This window comes from Anabrus simplex, chromosome 8, assembly GCF_040414725.1.
Source record: "Anabrus simplex isolate iqAnaSimp1 chromosome 8, ASM4041472v1, whole genome shotgun sequence".
In the NCBI taxonomy this organism is placed as follows: domain Eukaryota; kingdom Metazoa; phylum Arthropoda; class Insecta; order Orthoptera; family Tettigoniidae; genus Anabrus; species Anabrus simplex.
In genome coordinates, this window is record NC_090272.1 from 241,199,878 (window position 1) to 241,221,293 (window position 21,416).

Here is a 21,416-nt window from a genome sequence, read left to right on the forward strand (position 1 = left end):
TATCGGTTTTTGGCAACTTTAAGACATATTATGATTTTGTGTGATATTGTGTAAGATGACGTGTTTCTCGTTTGAAAGGCCTGCATCTTTGTGTTTTTGTGACAGCGTGTGTAAAGGGTTGGACCCTGCAGTTTTTTAATGATTGCTCCATTCTTTTGGGAGACTGAATCTCCACTTTGAGTCATTCCGCCTTGTGTTGGCAAGGGCGATATGTGCGTCTACCGAGAAGAGTTTATTATAACGGCCTATATTTGTAGTGATTTTATTGGTTTTTGTCAATGTCGCTACGTGTTGCTGAGATATTTTTATATCACGACGCTTAGTTGGGATTTTCTTTATGATATAACCGCGCTGAGGAACATTTGTGTCATGTGATTTATTTCAAACACCAACGTTGAATTATGTGTTGTAAGTTAAAGCCTATTCTGTTATTTTTTATGAATTTGTGTCATGTCATTTATTTCAGGAATCCACGTTGATTTCTGCGTATCGTTATAAAGTCCACCAGTTGATTGCTTTTTATTTCAGGAACCTATGTTGAATAGGATGTGTTTCTTAAAGTGTAAAATTGTGTTTTCTTATATTTTCCATCAAGTCTTTGAGTCAGCGAGGGTTGCGTAAATGCTGCATGCTTTTCTTGGTGAGCCCTTGAAAATATGACGTCATGTTTTTGTGTGTTTGATTGTGTATATTGTATTTGCCATTTTTGTGATTTTATTGTGTGTGGTTCCGACCCCCAGTGTTCTGCAGTGCTCATGAGGTCACTCATGATTCAAGGATGTTTTACCACTCAGGGTGTTAAATATTGTACAGTTAGGTTAGTTTTTGTCTCCCCTATGCGCACTAAATCGCGTCTTTTCTTAAGGTTAGGGACCCCACTGCAATGCCAAGTGTGCAGGAACGGGGAACGTACTCATCTATAGGTAAAGGTTTTAACAAAAATAAAGCCAGGTGTGTGGTGCGAGCACGCAAACCAGTGTGGTAAAATTAATTGAACTTCAAGTATGTGTGTTGGCATAATTTGTATATTTGTAATATATTTTTGATTCTCAAGATGGACTTTAGCAAGCTGAAAGAAAAATTTTGAGTCAAGTAAAAATTCGGATCATTTGATACTTTTTGGTATTAAAAAAAAAAAATTTTCTTGCTTTTTTTAAATAAACAGATTTTCCTCCAAAACTGACGTTGTGCTTCGCCTTGCTTTATTTGTAGCTTTTAGTTGACCTCACCGTTTCCATATTAGTTATATGTTCCCCATCAAATCCAGGGTGTATGTAATTTTAGGGCAATTTTTGAAAATCATAGTTCGAACTGAGCACCCCTGGGAGCGGCTGGCTAGCCTGGGGCAAATTACCATGATGGTAGAAACGGGGACACCATATTGACTTATATGTGACAAAAAGTTTTGAAAGAAACTTTTTTTTTAAATTGGACCACCTTTTTCACTTGTACATCTGCTGAGGGCACACAGTTTCAAGTTGCGCTTTGTGTGCAAGGGAAGGTGGTCCCAAAAGTGAACAAGCATGCCTATGGGAACTTGAGTGTGCATGATGTACAACATACCTTTGGTCTTACCATAGTTACAGGTATCGGTATATTACTGTTACAGTTTATAGCTGATAAAAGTTCTCATTATTAGAATTTTTGACTGAACTAAAATTTTAAGCTGATCTTGTAATGTGTGGAAGGTATTGTTAAAAGATTGCCAGAAAACAAATCTTCCCTCTGTAAAATAAAATAACAAAAATAACTCCTGAAATACAAGAATGAAAAATTATTTATAAACAATACAGATTTGTTGAAAAATCAGTACAATACAGTAATGTGGCTGGTCTAAAACACCAGCACGACCTCTCAGATCCAGGGAGTGAACAGGACCTCTCCTGGTTAAGTGAGTACAGGCTGTGCAACTGGCAAAACATCAAGAAGGCATTCCGTGGATGCAGTGTTATATTGCTGAGTGAACAAAATTTATAGCTCAAAATAGTTCCTAGGCTCTCTTATGTTGTAATTATTTCTTCTGATGTGTGATTGAATACATTCAGAAGTATCGCAATTGAATTAAAATCTAGCAGGTTCCACCTTTTCAATACAAAATACAATGTTGAATAGTATTTACAACATTATTTTATTACAGAACATGTTTCGGTGTTTCATTTTGACACCATCATCAGCTGTATAGTAAGTGAAAAAAACTTGGCGATATAAACAATGGAAAACAACATATTGCTAAACTTAACTCCTTAAAATCTAAATTATGCTGGTTTGAAAAACTAATTTACAACAAGAAAACTCTTGTGATGTCATAAATATAAAATCTCATCTGGGTGATGAGTTGTCTTAAAATTCAAAATTTCAAACCAGCATAATTTAGATTTTAAGGAGTTAAGTTTAGCAATATGTTGTTTTTCATTGTTTATATCTCCAAGTTTTTTTCACTTACTATACAGCTGATGATGGTGTCAAAATGAAACACTGAAACATGTTCTGTAATAAAATAATGTTGTAAATACCATTCAACAACATTGTATTTTGTATTGAAAAGGTGGAACCTGCTAGATTTTAATTCAATTGCAATCTCAGTTCAATACGGTTAAGAAATATGAAGTTCTTTACATTTAATTCAGAAGTATATCGTCGTTGCCGGGACAAAACCTCCTATGTGATAATATTTTTGGAGATATACTGACCCGCAGCACATATATGATGAAGAGCGAGAATGCCTTGACAATATACACACAATATTGCACCTTAGATGACAGAACCTTACCGGCCAAAGTTCTAAGCTAAAATATTTCACACGGAAGGTTTTGTCTCGGCAGTGACGATATTCATGAGAATAAATGCACGAAGTGGAACTCTGAGATGATCACACATGTTTTGCTGGGTTCTGATTGGGTTTTGAAGGAATCAGTCTGGGATGACTGTTAAAATTCTTCTTTATAGTACATTGTTGAGCTACTTGCTACATTTAATTCTGCACATATGTTGGAGAACAACAGAATTTAGGCTCCAGTTCTTATCAATACTGTTTAAAGATTTATGGTGCTGGAAAACAGTAGAAGTTCATTAAATCAGACCAGTTGACACTGAAGCCGATCTGGAATAATGGAAATTCAGGTTAACTGGACAATGTAGGAAAATTCCCCCCCAAAAAAAAGGGAATATACATACATTGAGAAAATTTCCTTTATATTGTACACAGCATGTTAGAAACATATTTACAGATTACAGATACATGTATAGTAAAGTAACTAGTTAGCTTTTCACTGTATAGTACCTTACAATTGTTCGCACCATTTAAAGCAATATCTCTGCCTATAATTTTTGTACAAAATGTGTTCTGAATTTTTAAAATATTAATTTGTATGAGCTATTATACTTAACCTTCATTATAATTTTTTTTTATTTGATCCTCAAAATCCGTCTGGGTTATCCTAAGATTTGAGTTAAAGGGTCAAATACAAGTAGAGAGACAGCATTTAAAGAACATTAGTGAACTTCTGTTGACTGCATATTTATTTATTTAACTCTTAATGTTTCAGGTTTTCCTGACCCATTCCGGGATGATGGAGTACCTGGCAATAATGCCCCACTTCCTCCACAAGGCCCCCCTCCAACTTTATCACTCCCCATGACTGCTCCAAAACCAGGCATCCACAAGTTAGAGTCTGTTTCCCAGTGTATTACCACTGTTACACCACCCAGCTCTCCCACACTTGCCCCTCCCCGGGGTCATCGACGGAATATGAGTGATACATCTGCATTCAATAAGTAAGTAATGGTGTTCATGATTTTATATACCGTACTTACTTACTCGCGTATTAGACCCCGTTTTTCACCACTTTTATAGCCAAAAGAATAAACGGCGGTCCAATATGCGATAACCTCAAATTTTGTGCAGGGAACACATGACTTCTAGAATATAAAGAGCTAGAAATTGTTCATTTAAACATTCTACACTGTTTTTTAGCAAACTTATGAATGTATTTGAGTTATACTGGCTATTTTCATTGGGAGACAGTGTTTCTAAGTGTAAAAAGTCAATAAATGGTGAATACGACTTTTAGGCATACGATTAAAGTAAATATAATCTGTTTTAGTTACTTATATCACGTCATTTGTTTTATCTCATTAATTCCTCGGAGGTCGATGTCAGGAAGGGCATACGGTCGTAAGAACTTGCTACTAAGATTCGTCTCACTTCATACTCAACCCCGTAGAGAAAAGGGATAAGGGTATCTTATTATATTATGCAGTATTGATACAAAATAACTCAATGGCCAGTCATTTATCTTTGTCAGTTAAGCAGTAAATCTGATCACTGCTTTTATTTTAATTGTCTTGCACTGCTAACTTCCCTGCTACCAGCGTGTCGTCATTCCAAGTGACGTCATCTTCACTGCCATCTCATCAGCCATGCACTGCAATGAAGCCTGAGAGCATTCGAGGTCCCGTCTTTTTGAACCTTTTAAAAATAGTTTTGTTTCCGACTATAGAATCCAAACTGTGTGAAGCTATTCCTAAATGGTTTCTGGAGATGGTCTCTGATATTTCCAGCTGGTGTATGTGTAGCAGAAGCCACTTCTGAATAAATCCGTGTTGTTGAAAGCGTGCCATACCCCCAGCTGATAACTACCGTTTGTTACGAGTTCGTAAATCCGAATATGACTGGAAGCATTCTTTTGATAACGGCGGCTGGGTGAAAGCCAGACCCTTATTTTTAAGCATATTTCATCTTTGTTCTCTACACTTATCACATCAGGATTTACTTAAACAGCTGCAAATGAGATAAGAGAGACCTCATTGCTTAGGTTAGGTATGGTATTGGCCAGATAGTGCCAAAAGTTCCACGACGGAAAGAATAAAAATAAATAACAGGAAAGTTTGCCACATTTATGGATATCTCAGACTGCAAGCATCAGAGATGAAATTTCTTAGATCCACCATCCAGAAGACCAAGATGGAGAAGTTATGAAATGAGGAGGTGAGGAAAGAAGTCGGAAGAAATGAGGAAGTGAGGAAAGAAGCCGGAATAAAGACATCCCTATTAGACTGAATCGGCACATCCAGACTACTGTGGTACGGGCATGTGATGAGGATGGAGCCTACAAGAACAGCCAGAATAAATTAAAGACAGGTGGAGCGGAAAAGACCTGCAGGAACACCTAAAACCCGATGGATGGATGGATGGACGGACGGACGGACTCCATGACAAGTTGTATATGGACAGCAAGAAGGGGAAGAGGCTTATTAACAGTACCTGGGAAACTGGAACTCTGTATGATGATGATGATACAGCTGTGGTGGTAATGCGTTTTATTATCATAATATTTAATTTTGTACATTCGTTGCCTCCCATTTTTTATTAATGAATACCCTAGCATGTTTTGTTTGACGTATCTGAAAATTGTTGAAAGTAAGCGGAGACATAAAAAAATCAATATTATTATTATTTGTTAGGTACGTTGGCGAGTAAAGCAATTGTGACTGGATTGTTTTTATCACATTTTAAACCTATTTCTCTCCCAAAAAATCCTTACATTGGCCCGAGTTACGAGATATTAAATGATCACTTTGTTAGTGATCTCACCTGCCTATATTAATGGGCCTAGCAACAACCGTGAATATTTCTTAATTAAAGTAACTCGTTTCCTCATCTCGGTGATGCAGCTGTTTTTTAGACAGGCCTCCAGTGGAAGGGAGTTGCATTTACCATTTTTACCACAAATGAACCTTCCTGCCATTTGTAAATCTCTGGCAATACAGTACCGGGAATCGAACTCAGACTCCCGAGAACGGCAGCTAATTGTGCTAACCATTATGCTGGTGGACATTCTTAACTACAAAACACAGACATATATATACATGACTGATGTGTGCTTGCAATGCACGGGTTGGACACAAAACTATTCACCTATTTGTGTGACGTCATCGGAGCTGCGTATGGCTTGTAGCCGCTTTGAAGCGGAATCGTTGATCTTCTCTGACGAATTACATTTGGGGCGGGGGGTTCTTGTATGCAAGATTTTTTTCTTTTTCATTTTCTTCGTCTCGAAAAGCCGAGGGTGGTCTAATACATGAGTAAATATGGCAAAGCCGAGGGTGGTCTAATACATGAGTAAATATGGCAAATCCTCTATAGCACGTGTTCCCAAACTTATAGACTAAACGAACATTCACGTTTTGCTGTACCACCTAGTAATATTATTGGGTTTTCAATACTTAAAATATAAAATCCCATTAATTTATCACCTAATATTAGTAAATAATGATTGTACAATTAATTACTAAAATTATATTATCTTCTTTTATTGGCATTAAAAAATAAATAACATTCTAATTATGTATTAATAATGTGCGTGCGTATGTTTGAGTATTCAGTTTGAAGGCTGGTCCGACCCCCAACAGCTAGACCGCGTAGGCATCACTGAAAAGGTGCACTGGAGAAATAAGGAGCAACTTAGTTTCTTCAAGCCAGAAGTTACTATTACATATCAGTCTGCCAAGCCCACTGAAATGCACGTACTAACCAACCCTACGAGCAAGGAGAGGGTCTGGCTGGATAAGGAATAGCATTACTAGCATCGCTCATACCTTGGTCACTTTCACATTGTTAAAGCCAAGGATGAGGCTGAGATATCTCAGTGAAAGTAGCACTATCATCATACATAGTGCACTGTAAACACTAGGTCTCATAGTACAGTTATTTTGGGGACAAACTTGGTCTGATAAATTATTCCTAAATGAAGCAATGTAGTAAAGGTATTAATTGGTGTTGTCTACAGGCTTCCCAGAGTAGGGCATATAACTGACTTTGAAGACATTCTACATCGACTATTACGGACTTATGAACATGTATTAATATTTGGAGACTTCAATACTGACCTATTACAGCAGACAAGTGAAACGAAGCAATTGCTAAATATATTCCAGTCGTGTAAGTTAACATGACAGTATTACCACTACAACTGACTAACCACACTATCGGAACCACCTCCTCATCTCATGCCCTTCTTGATTTAATGGTTACGAATAACCCTCATAAAATTTTTCTTCATGGTCAGATTCCTGTTCCATGCATTATGCATGATTGATATACCTGTCATATTCTCTTAAAGTAACAAAATATAAAACAAAATATATCACTTATAGGGACATTAAACATATAAATATGAATGACTTTAGACTGGATACTTCTAATTCTCCTTGGGAGGACATAATTAACAAAGATGATATTGGTATGAAACTATAAAAGTTCAATTCGCTCTTACTTGGGTCTCCTCAATAAGCATGCTCCGAAACGTAGAGTTAAAGTATCTAGACCTCCCTCACCATGGCTAACTGATGACGTGAAACGCATGATGTCCCGTTGAGATTCATTACATCAGCTATAATGATGAACCAACTCTCCTGATGTTCTTAAAGAAGTATCGGTCTCTGCGCAACAAAATTAAAGTATTGATCCGAAATAAGAAATTCTCTCACTACCAACAGCTAGCCAATAATAATATGAATGCACGAAGCACATGGTGAGAGCTTCGCTCCATGGGAATAGGGAAACTTGCACCTAACCATTGTAACCCAGATATATCACTTGATGACTTAAATAAATACTTCTCTGATGTCAAAATTAAGTACCAACCACAGATTATAACTCATACAATTAAAACATTGCTGACTAAACCACCACCAAATAGACCAATGTTTGAATTCCTTACTGTTAATGAAACTGAGGTGAAGCGTGAACTGCTTTTGGTCAAGTCAAATGCTACTTGAGTTGATGATCTCCCTATCATCATCATCATTAAATGCATTATAGATATTATTTGCCCAGTAATTACTCACATATATAATTTCTGCCTCAGTTCTGGAATATATCCAAGGATATGGAAAGATGCAATCATAAATCCGGTGCAAAAAAAAGTCTCCAGCTATTTCCCTATCAGACTATCGATCTGTGTGTATACTTTCATCTCTCTCTTCAAACCCTTCAAATGGATAATCCATTCGGCAACTAATGGGGTATCTTAACAAATATTCCTTGTTTTGACCCATTACAGTCAGGCTTTAAAAAGGGACACAGCACGACCACTGCCCTATTGAAAGTTACAGATGACATTAGATACGCAATGAGTGAACAAAGTCACATTACTTACTATTCTTGATTTTAGCAGTGCATTCGACACCGTTAACTTAGACATATTAAAATCCCTTCATCAAAATCAGACTGCTTTACAACTCTTTAGCTCTTACCTCACAAACCGCAGGCGAGTCGTTATAAAGCATAAGGCTTCTCAATGGGCAATGAAACGCGCAGGAGTACCCCAAGGCTCTGTACTTGGACCATTGCTTTTTATTTTATACATAAACGACATAGCATCTTGACTGAAATATTGTAACTATCATATATTATCACACAAATTTGGGAGATATTTGTCTAGCAACTGATAAAATGAGTGCTGACTTACAAAATATATCATCTTATGCTTGTGAGAACTCTATATTAATAAATCCCTCCAAGACAAAAGCTATAATAATTGGACAGTTGAAATTGATAAACATGACAAAGTCTTTACATATCCCTTCACTCACTCTATTTGGTACCAAAATTCCGTATGTAAGCTTGGTAAATTATCTAGGTGTTGTTATAAATGAAAACCTAAATTGGAATGAACACGTCACACGTATCTGTAACAGGGTATATACCTCACTCCATCCTCTGAAATACCACCATAACATTTTACCGTTAAATATGAAAGTCAGGCTTATAAAAACATTAGTTCTACCTTTATTCTGCTATTGTGATGCTGTATTCATAGATGCATCGGAAGAACAAATTAGAAAAATACAAAGCACCATGAATTCCTGCATCAGATTTATATTTTCGTTGCGCTATGACACTCATGTTACACCTTATTACAAGCAACTTTCCCTCCTGAAATTTGAGGAACTCAGAAATCTTCATGTAGCCCTGTTGGTGTACAGATCACTAACTGAGAGAACTCCCCTGTACCTGTCATCAAACTTTACATACTTTTCCTCTTTTCACCAGCATAATACACGCTCTGTTACTATACTTGCCATTCCCTTTAGCAGGTCAGCTGCCTATAATCGCTCATTTATTGCGACGGGAAGTAGATTATGGAACTCTGTTCCAAATAACATCCGAAGTAGTAACTCACTAGAGTCTTTCAAGTCTTCCTACAGAAGGCATCTCTTAGATGTATAAGCCCACGGTGTGAATCTTGATGGGTGAATGATGATGTATGGATGTGTGTATAATTTAGTTAATTTTTCTTTAAAATAATTTAAACTTATTTATCATTAAATTTCATTTAGTAGTTTGACAAATGATATGTTCATATTGGTATAATTATGATGTATTTATTTTGAATTTATGATACAAATTAGTTTCTTTTAAAATATTGAATATTCTCTACGGTTTTTCTGTACAATGATGTGGTTAAGTGTAAGAGAGGACCACGAGTCCTAACTTCGCCACTATTAAAGACAAATAAATAAATAAATAAATAAATAAATAAATTATGGTCATGTATTTTTATTGCAAGAATTCAGTAAACACACTCTTCACTTGTTAATGTATGGGGTGGGCCTGCCTAATCTAGCACAACTTCCTTATGTCTGATTCAATGTTTCTTACTTTCTGCTAAAGACTGAACCAAAATATATTCATATATTTACTTTTTATATACAGAAGTAAAGAAACAGGTAAGTTGTGCGAGAATAGTAACATTGACATTGTTCCACTTCGTAATTCCTTCATAGCACAGATATCTTTGAATGGTTATGGCGGTATTGAGGGGTTGTAGTAAGAAGTAAAGGAGAGGGCGTGTAAATATCTGGTAAGACCCCAATAAGAGTATGGTTTTAATGATTCGAAAGATGGAAAAGATCCAAAGAAAAGCACCCTGATTTGTTCCGGATGGGTGCTCTGAACGAAATGAGGCCCCCCATGCTACGAACAGTCGAGAAGAAATATCTAGCCACTATTACTATGGGAATGTGCTGAGGTAACGACGCCATCCATGTCCCTTCGGTGTGACACACTTCCTGAAAGTTGCAAATGTAGTTCCTAACTTCAGGAAAGGGAATAATGATAATAATAATGTGACTGCAAATTTTGAAGTAACAGTGGCATGTAAAAGCGAAATACAGTGAAACCTCCGAATGCGAGTAACTTGGTCTTCGAGTGTTTCGCAAGACGAGCAAACATTTTAAATAAATTGTAACTTGATAAGCGAGTGAGGTTCCGCAATAAGAGCGTCACATGGGCCTACGTTTTCCCCTCTCCTGTTCGTTTGTTGAATGGATGAACGAGGTCTTTGATCCTGTAGTGCAGAAATAACTTTCAGAAAATAATCTGCTGCTCAAAGTCTTGCTGGTTATGGACAATGATCCTGCTCATCCTCCAGGCCTTGAGGATGACTTAATGGAGGAATTCAAGTTTGTTAAGGTTAAGTTCCTTCCTCCCAACACTATTTCACTACCCCAGCCTATGAATCAGCAAGTCATTTCGAACTTCAAGAAGCTATACACCAAAGCGATGCTTCAAAGAGACCGAAGGAACAAACCTTACCCTCCGAGAGTTTTGGAGGAAACATTTCCCCATCCTGAACTGCCTGAAGATCATCGATAAAGCTTGGGATGGAGTCACCACGAGAACTGTCACTTCCGCATGGCAAAGCTGTGGCCAGACTGTGTTCTTGGATGTGACTTTAAGGGGATTGTTGGTGACAATGAGCTGCCGATTGTCGATGAAATTGTGTCCTTGCGGAAGACCGTGGGGCTGGATGTGAATGATGCGGACATTCAGGAGCTGGTGGAAGAACATTGCAAGGAAATCACCACTGACGAACTGATGGACCTGCATCGCGAACAACAGGAGGAGGTTATGGAGATCTCGTCCGAGGAAGAGGAGGAGAAAAGTCAATGGAATCTCTCACTTCAACTGAAATTCGGGAGAAGTGCAAAATGTGGGAAACGGTACAAAATTTTGTAGAAAAACACCACCCGAATAAGGCTGTGACAGTGCAATGTCACATTTTCGTGAAATCCTCAAAAAGGGACAAAAGCAACAGTCGCTGGACAGGTTTCTCATTAAAATTGCACGAAAAGAAAACAATTCCAGTGAGCCAACAGATGGCAGTGAAAATTCGTGCTACACAGTAACTCTTCTCTTGTCATCACTCGTCTCCCTCACACCAACAATGATTCTGTTGTAAGAAAAAGTGCACTCTAATTCGTTTTACGTTATATTTTGTTTTAGAAATGGTATGGGAATAAATATTTTGGAGTTTCGGACAAATCATCCACGTTTCAATTGTTTCTTATGGGAAAACTTGCTTTGATATATGAGCGCTTTGGATTACAAGCATATTGCCGGAACGAATTATGCTCGCAATCCAAGATTCCACTGTATAAGGTAATGAAATACGGCAAATCAAAGAATATGGGTAAATATGCGGTAAATATGAAAGCCGCTGCTGCGGATGCTCGATCGTCATTTGTTTCACAAGTGTTGCTGGCATGCTGGGTACGCGAATAGCTGATCTTGCAGGATATCGTACTTTGCGAGTTGAGACTGTTGGTTACGGAAGTCTACCTCGTAGACATTCGAGTTCCGTATCTGCCCCGTGAAAGTGCTGTCTCGATAGTAAGCGATGGATTCAAAACAGCGCCTGCGGTTATTTACTGTGCGTGAGAAACTTAAAGTTGTAAGCGAAGCTGAAATAGAACTAAAAAACACAGGGTTTTACAGCAAGCCGCGGATGGATCCGAAACTTTTATCGGAGGAAGGGATTGTGCATTCGGAGACTTACGTCTATTTCACAACGTCTCCCTGGGGCGTATGAAGAAAAATTAATCGCCTTTCAGCAACACACTATTCATTTCAGGAAGCAAAATTCTTATTTGCTGTCGCAAATTCTGAATGCTGATCAGACACCTGTCTATTTTGATATGCTGTTGGAAAATGACACCTGTCTATTTTGAAATGCTGTTGAAAAATACAGTGGATACAAAGGGTTCTAAAAGTGTAACCATTAGAACAGGTGGTAACGAAAAGCAATGATGCACGATGTTGTGCGTATTAGCGAATGGAACCAAACTCCCTCCATATGTGGTTCTGAAAAGAAAAACACTTCCGAAAGGAAACGTGCTGTCCAGTGTTATTGTTAGAACACACGAGTCCGGCTGAATGGACAGTGCGTTAGTTGAGGACTGGGTGAAGTGCGTTTGTCAACGTTGCCCGGGAGCTTTGTTACGTAAACCTAACATGCTTGTGTTGGACAGTTACCGAGGACATACAACTGACGCTGTAAAAGATATGATGAGGAAAGTAAAAACCGATCTTGCGATAATTCCTGCAGGACTCACTTCTATTCTACAGCCGTAGGATGTGTGCATGAACCAGCCTTTCAAAACTGCAATGAAACAGTTGTACACCGAATGGATGTCTGATGGTGATCACAGGTTAAAACCAACCAGACGAGTGAAGAGGCCTGAAGTGGGACTACTATGCAGCTGGATCAAGACCGCATGGGCGCGCATTTCCAACGATCTGGTGTCCAAAAGCTTTAAGAAATGTGGAATTTCAAATTCAGTGGACAGTAGTGAGGACAACTATTTGTGGAAAGATGCCAGCGACGAAAGTTTTTATGGTGAAACTTCAGATGACGACAGTGAATTGACCGAGCTCGATAGCTGCAGTCGCTTAAGTGCGGCCAGTATCCAGTATTCGAGAGATAGTAGGTTCGAACCCCACTGTCGGCAGCCTTGAAGATGGTTTTCCGTGGTTTCCCATTTTCACACCAGGCAAATGCTGGGGCTGTACCTTAATTAAGGCCACGGCCGCTTCCTTCCCACTTCTAGCCCTTCCCTGTCCCATCGTCGCCATAAGACTTATCTATGTCGGTGCTACGTAAAGCAACTAGCAAAAAAAAAAAAAAAAAGACAGTGAATTGTGAATGATCTGAGTATTGGACCAATTTCATTTACGATTTTTGTGATGATTTTGTTAATTGTAAGCTGTTTGAATTTATATTTGTGGTATATTTGAAGAAAATTAAATAGGTATGTATGTTATTTTTACCTTTTTTTCCCGTATTTTGCCGTCTCAAATTTAGGGTGCGGGTCTTATTCAGTGGCGGGTGGTATTCGGGATTATACAGTATTACTACTGCCTAATGTTTGCGATTTCTTTTTCTTTATCGCTACTTCCTGGTTTTTGCAGTGTTTTTCTGTCTCTGGACTTTTTGCTGCCAAAACTGGAAAACAGAAAGGAGATAATACATAGTCAAACTTGGAAAATAGTAAAATTCGTGAACACTTTCTAAAAAGCTGGAAATACCACCCCTCCCCCTGCCCCACCATGTGACACGAGTCTAAAGTACAAGAGAGCATATTTGAAGCTTATAATATTAACATGCAAACTTTTTTGACAAAAATGTATCTCCTATGAAGTAATAAAACTTTGGAAAATGTATTTTATTTAGATGAAATCTATGTTGGCCAAAAGTCTGTCAACATACAGGGGATACAGGGGTTTTAAAAGTCCCGTTGGGGAAAGGTGGATGGAATATTTTTTGCTATATAGGCTCTGATCACTCTGGTTTTCTCCAAGAATGTGAATGTTTTCAAACCAAAAACAAAACTACCCGACGATTACCACATATATGAATGCTACTCTTTTTAAAGAAAGGCTTTGAGGTTTATGAACTTACTTGTTGAAAGGAGTGTTAAAAATGGACAACGCCCGCTATCACTCCGTACAGCTAGAAAGCGTTCCCACAACCTAAACAAAAAGTTGTGATGTTGTATTCTGAGTTACCGGCTAGAAATATTTCTCATGATAGCAACCTGCTGGGTTCTGGGAAATTAATCCAGCTTTGGGAAAAGTGTATGAAATTGACACGCTTGCTGAGAGTCATACTGTAGTGCGCCTACCCCTCTTCCGCTGTCAGCAGGTGTACAACCCTATGGAATTGATTTGGAATAATGTTGATTCGGAATGCTGGACTTCGACAAAAAAAAAACGATCTGAGTAGATTACAAGCAACAAGAGATACTCCTTCTGTGAGGGATCTTGGGTAAAATGAGGAGGGAGAAGATAAATGAAACAATATATAATACGCTACAGATCAACCTTCTTAAAGAAACTATGGGGAGAAATAGGCTGAAATGGTTCGGCCACATCAAAAGAATGGGACAAGGAAGATTACCGAGAAGAGCTCTGGAATGAACAGAATCTGGATGAAGACCAATTGGAAGACCACGAACAAAATGGGGAGGGATGAGTGAGATGGAGGATGATGTAAATCAGAGTGGACTACAGTGGGAGACAGTGATGAACAATAGACTGTGGGGAAAAAGGAGAAGATTGGAAGAGGATTTGCATGAGCAGAAATGTTTCAAGAAGAAGAAGATTGCAACTGCAGTGGGAAGAAGAAACAAATCGTTCAAACTATCTTGACGTCCTAGATGTAATAGAAATGGAAATAGATAAAGTGACAGGAGAACTGCGTGACTTGTGTTTCACATGCCGAGAAGCTTCAGGAAGATTACAAAACGGATGTGGAACTGGACTCAATCATGAAACAGCGATGAGTAAAGCGACTAAAATATTTCTGGTGAGAATGAAGAGCATGAGAAGTTCCTATTGGCAGTTCAGCTGGAGTAAAGTAGGCATTGTGTCATGTTCAAATAATACTAGGTGAATCAAATATAGACAGGAATTACTTTTTACAATTTTATAAATCCACCAACAAATACACAACAATCACCTCATTTATCTACATAGTCTCCGAAATTTGAGACACATTTTTGCCACTGAATTGGCAACTTTTTGATGCTGACCTTGAAAAAAGAACAACTTGTGTGCAGCCAGTTGTGCATGTACTCCTAGCATTGCATCATCATGAAATTGCTTTCCTGCCAGTTCTTCTTCCAGTGGTCCAAACAAAAGGTAGTCACGTTGTAACAAGTTGTGACAAGTCTCAACTGTAAGATGTGTCCAATGCATTTTGTCCAGACAGCAGTGTGTAGCCTTGCATTGTCGTGCAGAAGAAGAACATCTCGGATCGGTTGCCGGCTACGTTTGTTGCGATATGCAGTTATAGGCTGCTTTCACTGTCTTTCGTTCATGCAAGTAAAATGCCCGCATAGTCCCAAGAAACAGTTGCAAACCAGAGAGGCGTGATTTGTTCTTGACTCGGCCAGCTGCACATCGTTCTTGCCACTCTATGCTTGCTTGTTTTGACTCTGGGGTGTAATGATGAACCCAAGTTTCATCATTAGACATAATGTGATGCAAAAATCATATCCTTCCTCCTCGTAGCAATTCAGATGCCTCCGACAAACACCTGGCAGAATATTTTTTGTTCCTGGGTGAGGAGACGAGGAACCCACAAGGCAGACAATTTCCGAAGGTCGAGTTCATCATTGATGATGGCTTGAACTCTTCCAGAGCTTATTCCCACGAGTGAATTAATTTTAGAAATGTTTATGCGCCGATCTTCTTCAGTACAGCATGAATGTTGTCTGCAGTGATGCTTGTCCACGGTTGTTTTTGTTGAGGCTCGTTTTCCACTTCTTACCGTCCTCTTGCTTGTTCATGGCGTACAGAAGCGAACGGTCGCTCTGTGGTGTGTGACGCATCAAGACCCCTACTCCGGACATCCCCACCAACATCCTCTCAAAGCCCCACCTGTTTCCATTCACTACCAGACCCTCCAATTTTAAATTATGCTTTATATTTGATGCACTTAGTAATTTCCTTTATGTTTGAAAAATAATACCAGTCCGATTGATAATGTACTTTGTTATAATAGTCAATATGGTAAAATTAACTGATATAGTATAGACTTCAAGTTAGGAAGACATCCATACCATGATGAGGCAGGACATCGACATGCCACATTCTGTGAGTCAGAGGAGGGTGTGTGTGTGTGTCTGTGTACTGCCTCATGGAGTGGTATATGAATCTATAAATGACTTGGGACTGAGAAAGTGGTCAAGTTGTCTGGGCCCTGTTGCAGTAAGCTTCCATTTGTGGGATGGTTAGGTTGAATAATATCTGTCAGTAGCCCTGAAAATTATTTTCTACCGAGCTCGATAGCTGCAGTCGCTTAAGTGCAGCCAGTATTTGGGAGATAGTAGGCTCGAACCCCACTGTCAGCAGCCCTGAAAATGGTTTTCCGTGGTTTCCCATTTTCACACCAGGCAAATGCTGGGGCTGTACCTTAATTAAGGCCACGGCCGCTTCCTTCCCACTCCTAGCCCTTTCCTGTCCCATCGTCGCCATGAGATGTATCTGTGTCGGTGTGACGTAAAACAACTAGCAAAAAAAAAATTTTCTGTTCCCATTTTCACTACAAGCTGTACCTTTATTGAGGCCGCAGACTTTTTTTTTTTTTTTTTTCCACACTTCTGGCCCTTTTCTTCTCTTCATCACCAAAACCTTCAGATGTTACTTCTGTGTAAAATAATATTTTATATATCAGGTGTAGGAATATAAGAGAAACAGCTCAGGAAGACATCCGAGCATTTGTCCAGAGTTTTCATGAATTTCTAGAACCTGTCCATTCCATCTCGTAACAAATGGTTACAGACCATTCGGTTCACCTTAATTGGGTATTCTCGAGATATTTGATTACATTTCCTTTTAGCATGAATTACATTGCTAAAAGTATTTGCGACTGCTGTATGCAAGTGTTTGAAGCTATTCATAGATCATATATAAATATTTCAATCACCATCATCATCATTTCCCCTTATCCAGCTCCTGCCGGCTCAGGGTATTTATGGCACTTCTCCATTTTCCTCTTTCCTTCCACCATTCCTCTTCCACGATCTTATCCCGGTCTAAATTTCTTCGTCTTGTGCCGCTCTTCACTGATACAATCCACCTTGTTCTGGGTCTTCCTCTTACTCTCTTGCCCTTGCACTTTGCCTCCAGCATCTGTCTTGGAATTCTATTCTCCATCTTCTTTACATGTCCATACCACCTTAGTTTATTCTTTTTAACTTTCTCATTTAGCTTTCCTATCTCAACTTCCTTCCTAACATCTTCATTTCCCACTCTGTCTTTCCTATCATACTTCTTAGGAATTTCATCTCATTGGCTTAAATTCTATCTCTTGCCTGCTAGTCAAAGTTCAAGTCTCAGTTGCATAAGTCAGTATGGGTACGTAGTACATTTTGTACATTATCTCTTTACTTTTCCTTGGCACTTCTTTGCTCTAAACAAGTTTTCTTACACTTTGGTAGAATGCATTGCCCTGCTGTACCCTCCTGCTAATCTCCATTTCTACCCTAGCATTTTGCATTAATTCACTTCCTAGGTATTTAAAGTTGTCCACAATTTCCAGACTCTGACTTCCAATTTTCACAGTACCCTTTCCTTGCCTTTCCCTTCTCGACATCACCATAGGCTTCCTTTTATTTTTACTGAAATTCATGCCATACCTCTCATTATTTTTGTTCAGTACATCTAGTTGTTGTTGCACTTCTTTGCTGTCCTTTCCCCAGATGACATCATCATCTGCAAATAGCAGTATCTTCAATCAGTCAGTCATAACTGATCTGCATTTAGGGCAGTCGCCCAGGTGGCAGATTACCTATCTGTTATTTTCCTAGCCTTTTCTTAAATGATCGCAAAGAAATTGGAAATTTATTGAACATCTCCCTTGGTAAGTTATTCCAATCCCTAACTCCCCTGCCTATAAACAAAAATTTGCCCCAATTTGTCCTCTTAAATTCCAGCTTTATCTTCATATCTTCTTTCATACTTTCAAAGACATCACTCAAACATATTCTTCTACTGATGTCATTCCACACCATCTCTCCACTGACAGCTCGGAACATACTTTGTATTTACATACCACTTATTGATGAGCAACTCGTCTCCTTTCTCCCAAGTCTTCCCAGCCCAAACTTTGCAACATTTTCGTAACGCTACTCTTTTGTAGGATGCTAAAAGGTTTGTTTTTTCACCTATTCAATACATACAAATTTTATAAATTAGGAATTTATTATTGATTCCACTTGAGACATGTTTTGCCCTTCATTGAGGGCATCATCAGTCAAATTATCACCTCATGGTAAAAAATCAGGTACCTGGTTAGTAGTTGACATGCACAAATAAATACATATTATTAATACACATACAAAAATTAAGTATGGGAAATAGTTGTAAAAAAATGATGGTTGAACATATAGGTTTATAGATGAAAAGTCAGCATCAATGCGTAAAATTAACATAGTAGAGTTCGGCAGTGGTGCTCTGGAGAAACAATTGACGCAATCATAGGAAAATAAAAAGTTTAAAAATATTTACATTATACAATTAAGGGAGAAAAGGTGTAGTGTTCGGCGTCGATGTTTGTAACCAAAAATTAATGTCAAAGGTTGGTAACTATACAGTATTTACATTGTTCAATTGAACAGTTGAGATAAAGTTTTAAAAATAATTACATTATAACATTCAGCGTAAATGCTTGTAATAAAAACTAATGTCAATGGTTGGTAACTATATAGTAATTACATTATCTAATTGAACAGTTGAGAATTTACAAATATATACATAATTACACAAGAGCAGCTTGGTGTGCAAGGATAAAAAAAATTTAGTACCAAGTGCGTCCTGATGTTTTAGAGGTTGGAAGAAGGAATTAGCATTGACATTTCAGAAATATGTAGATCAGTTTATTTTAGTTAAAATCACCGGGGGTAGGGAAATATTTCATAGCCATATGAGGTTTTATAGGCTTCAAGTTGAAAGTTGTCCGGTTGCAGCGCCGAGATCGGTACGGAGACTGGTCAGTGTGGATAGAGATTCATGGGTATTCCGTGCGTTTGAATGGCAACAAGGTGACAGTTATTAGTGGGTAATTGCTAATTTGGAAAATGTTGTATTGTATGAAGTGGAAGTTATAACTTCATACAATACAACTTTCAACAACACGCCGGAACCCAGCGCACATTGGCACGAATATGGTGCCACTACGGCTCCTCTTCGCAGTCAAAATGAGAAGATGCCTCACCCCAGCTATAACGCTCTGACTCTGCAGTTGCCGTATACTTTCTAATTTCTCCACAGCAGTTCACAACACAAGCAACTCTATTCTATCTCACCAGACCAGTAAAGAACAATAACTTCATCCCGATGTCCTCCATACTTTATTCCACGGAACAATATCAATTTGTCTCACCGGCATTTCACACCGATGTCTTCACATCACATTCGATGCTACAGAAGTCAACTAAAAGAATAAGCGAAAGTTTCAACCCGCAACATTTTCCTAATTAGCAATTACCCACTAATAACTGTCACCATTGTTGCCATTCAAACGCACGGAATACCCATGAATCTCTATCCACACTGACCAGTCTCCGTACCGATCTCGGCACTGCAACCGGACAACTTTCAACTTGAAGCCTATAAAACCTCATATGGCTATGAAATATTTCCCTACCCCCGGTGATTTTAACTAAAATAAACTGATCTACATATTTCTGAAATGTCAATGCTAATTCCTTCTTCCAACCTCTAAAACATCAGGACGCACTTGGTACTAAATTTTTTTTATCCTTGCACACCAAGCTGCTCTTGTGTAATTATGTATATATTTGTAAATTCTCAACTGTTCAATTAGATAATGTAATTACTATATAGTTACCAACCATTGACATTAGTTTTTATTACAAGCATTTACGCTGAATGTTATAATGTAATTATTTTTAAAACTTTATCTCAACTGTTCAATTGAACAATGTAAATACTGTATAGTTACCAACCTTTGACATTAATTTTTGGTTACAAACATTGACGCCGAACACTACACCTTTTCTCCCTTAATTGTATAATGTAAATATTTTTAAACTTTTTATTTTCCTATGATTGCGTCAATTGTTTCTCCAGAGCACCACTGCCGAACTCTACTATATTAATTTTACGCATTGATGCTGACTTTTCATCTATAAACCTATATGTTCAACCATCACTTTTTTACAACTATTTCCCATACTTAATTTTTGTATGTGTATTAATAATATGTATTTATTTGTGCATGTCAACTACTAACCAGGTACCTGATTTTTTACCTTGAGGTGATAATTTGACTGATGATGCCCTCAATGAAGGGCGAAACATGTCTCAAGTGGAATCAATAATAAATTCCTAATTTATAAAATTTGTATGTATTGAATAGGTGAAAAAACAAACCTTTTAGCATCCTACATTCAGTATCTTCAATACGGATAACAATGATTTTTATCACTTGCAACGCTACTCTTTTGTCGGAAATCACCCAGAACAAATTGAGCTTATTTTCTTTGAATTTTTTCCACTTCTTGAATCAAGTAATCCTGGTAAGGGTCCCATACACTGGAACCATACTCTAGTTGGGGTCTTACCAGAGACTTATATGCCCTCTCCTTTACATCCTTACTACAACCCCTAAATACTCTCATAACCATGTGTAGAGATCTGTACCCTTTATTTACAATCATATTTATGTGATCACCCCAGTGAAGATCTTTCCTTATATTAACATCTAGGTACTTACAATGATCCCCAAAAGGAACTTTCACCCCATCAAGACAGTAATTAAAACTGAGAGGACTTTTCCTATTTGTGAAACTCACAACCTGACTTTTAACCCCGTTTATCAACATACCATTGCCTACTGTCCACCTCTCAACATTATCAAGGTCATTTTACAGTTGCTCACAATCTTGTAACTTATTTATTACTCTGTACAGAGTAACATCATCTGCAAACAGCCTTATCCCTGATTCCACTTCTTTACACATATCGTTGACATATACAGTCGAACCTCCCTTCTGCAGACACCTTTAGTTCCGAGGAAAAATGTCCGTTACGAGAGATGTCCGCTAAAACAAGTTTGTGGAAATAATCAAATATTTTAACGGTAAAGAAATATAAGCATACATATATTCATTTTTATTAATCTAAGTCATTTCTGTGTTAGTATTTCATAAGAGAGTTATAAGTGATTTTAAATCATTTACAAACATTACAGCTTCGTGAAGCTTCGTCTGTGTAAATTTAGCACATGTTTTCTTAATGGGATATTCTCAAAAACTCCTTTAAAATTTCAGTTCTATTCTTCACAATAGTATTTATTTGAGTTTTCCTGCAGTTGAATTTTTTGGCAAGCTTTCTCATTGAAGGTCCCTTGTCACTTTCTATAATCACATTTCTTCTTGCCTCGAGATCTAAACACAATCGTCCCTTGTTACTCATGTTTAACAGACAACTGAAATGCTACGGTGGGTACTGTATTTCTGTCACACTAATTAGCGCTTGTACTGTCTTTTCCTTCTCAAGTTGACTACCTGAGCCTGACCTAATCAGCCACAATCCGAGTTAT

The 21,416-nt window shown here is 38.0% G+C and overlaps 1 protein-coding gene across 1 annotated transcript in view; it reads left to right on the forward strand.

Moving 5' to 3' along the window:
• The window catches only part of Nak (Numb-associated kinase), a 330,611-nt gene that overhangs the window by 162,164 nt on the left and 147,031 nt on the right, over positions 1-21,416 (forward strand). The window contains exon 9 of the mRNA XM_067152785.2: positions 3,546-3,774. Within this exon, the coding sequence (XP_067008886.2) occupies positions 3,546-3,774 (229 nt within the window). The remainder of the gene's footprint in view (positions 1-3,545; positions 3,775-21,416) is intronic.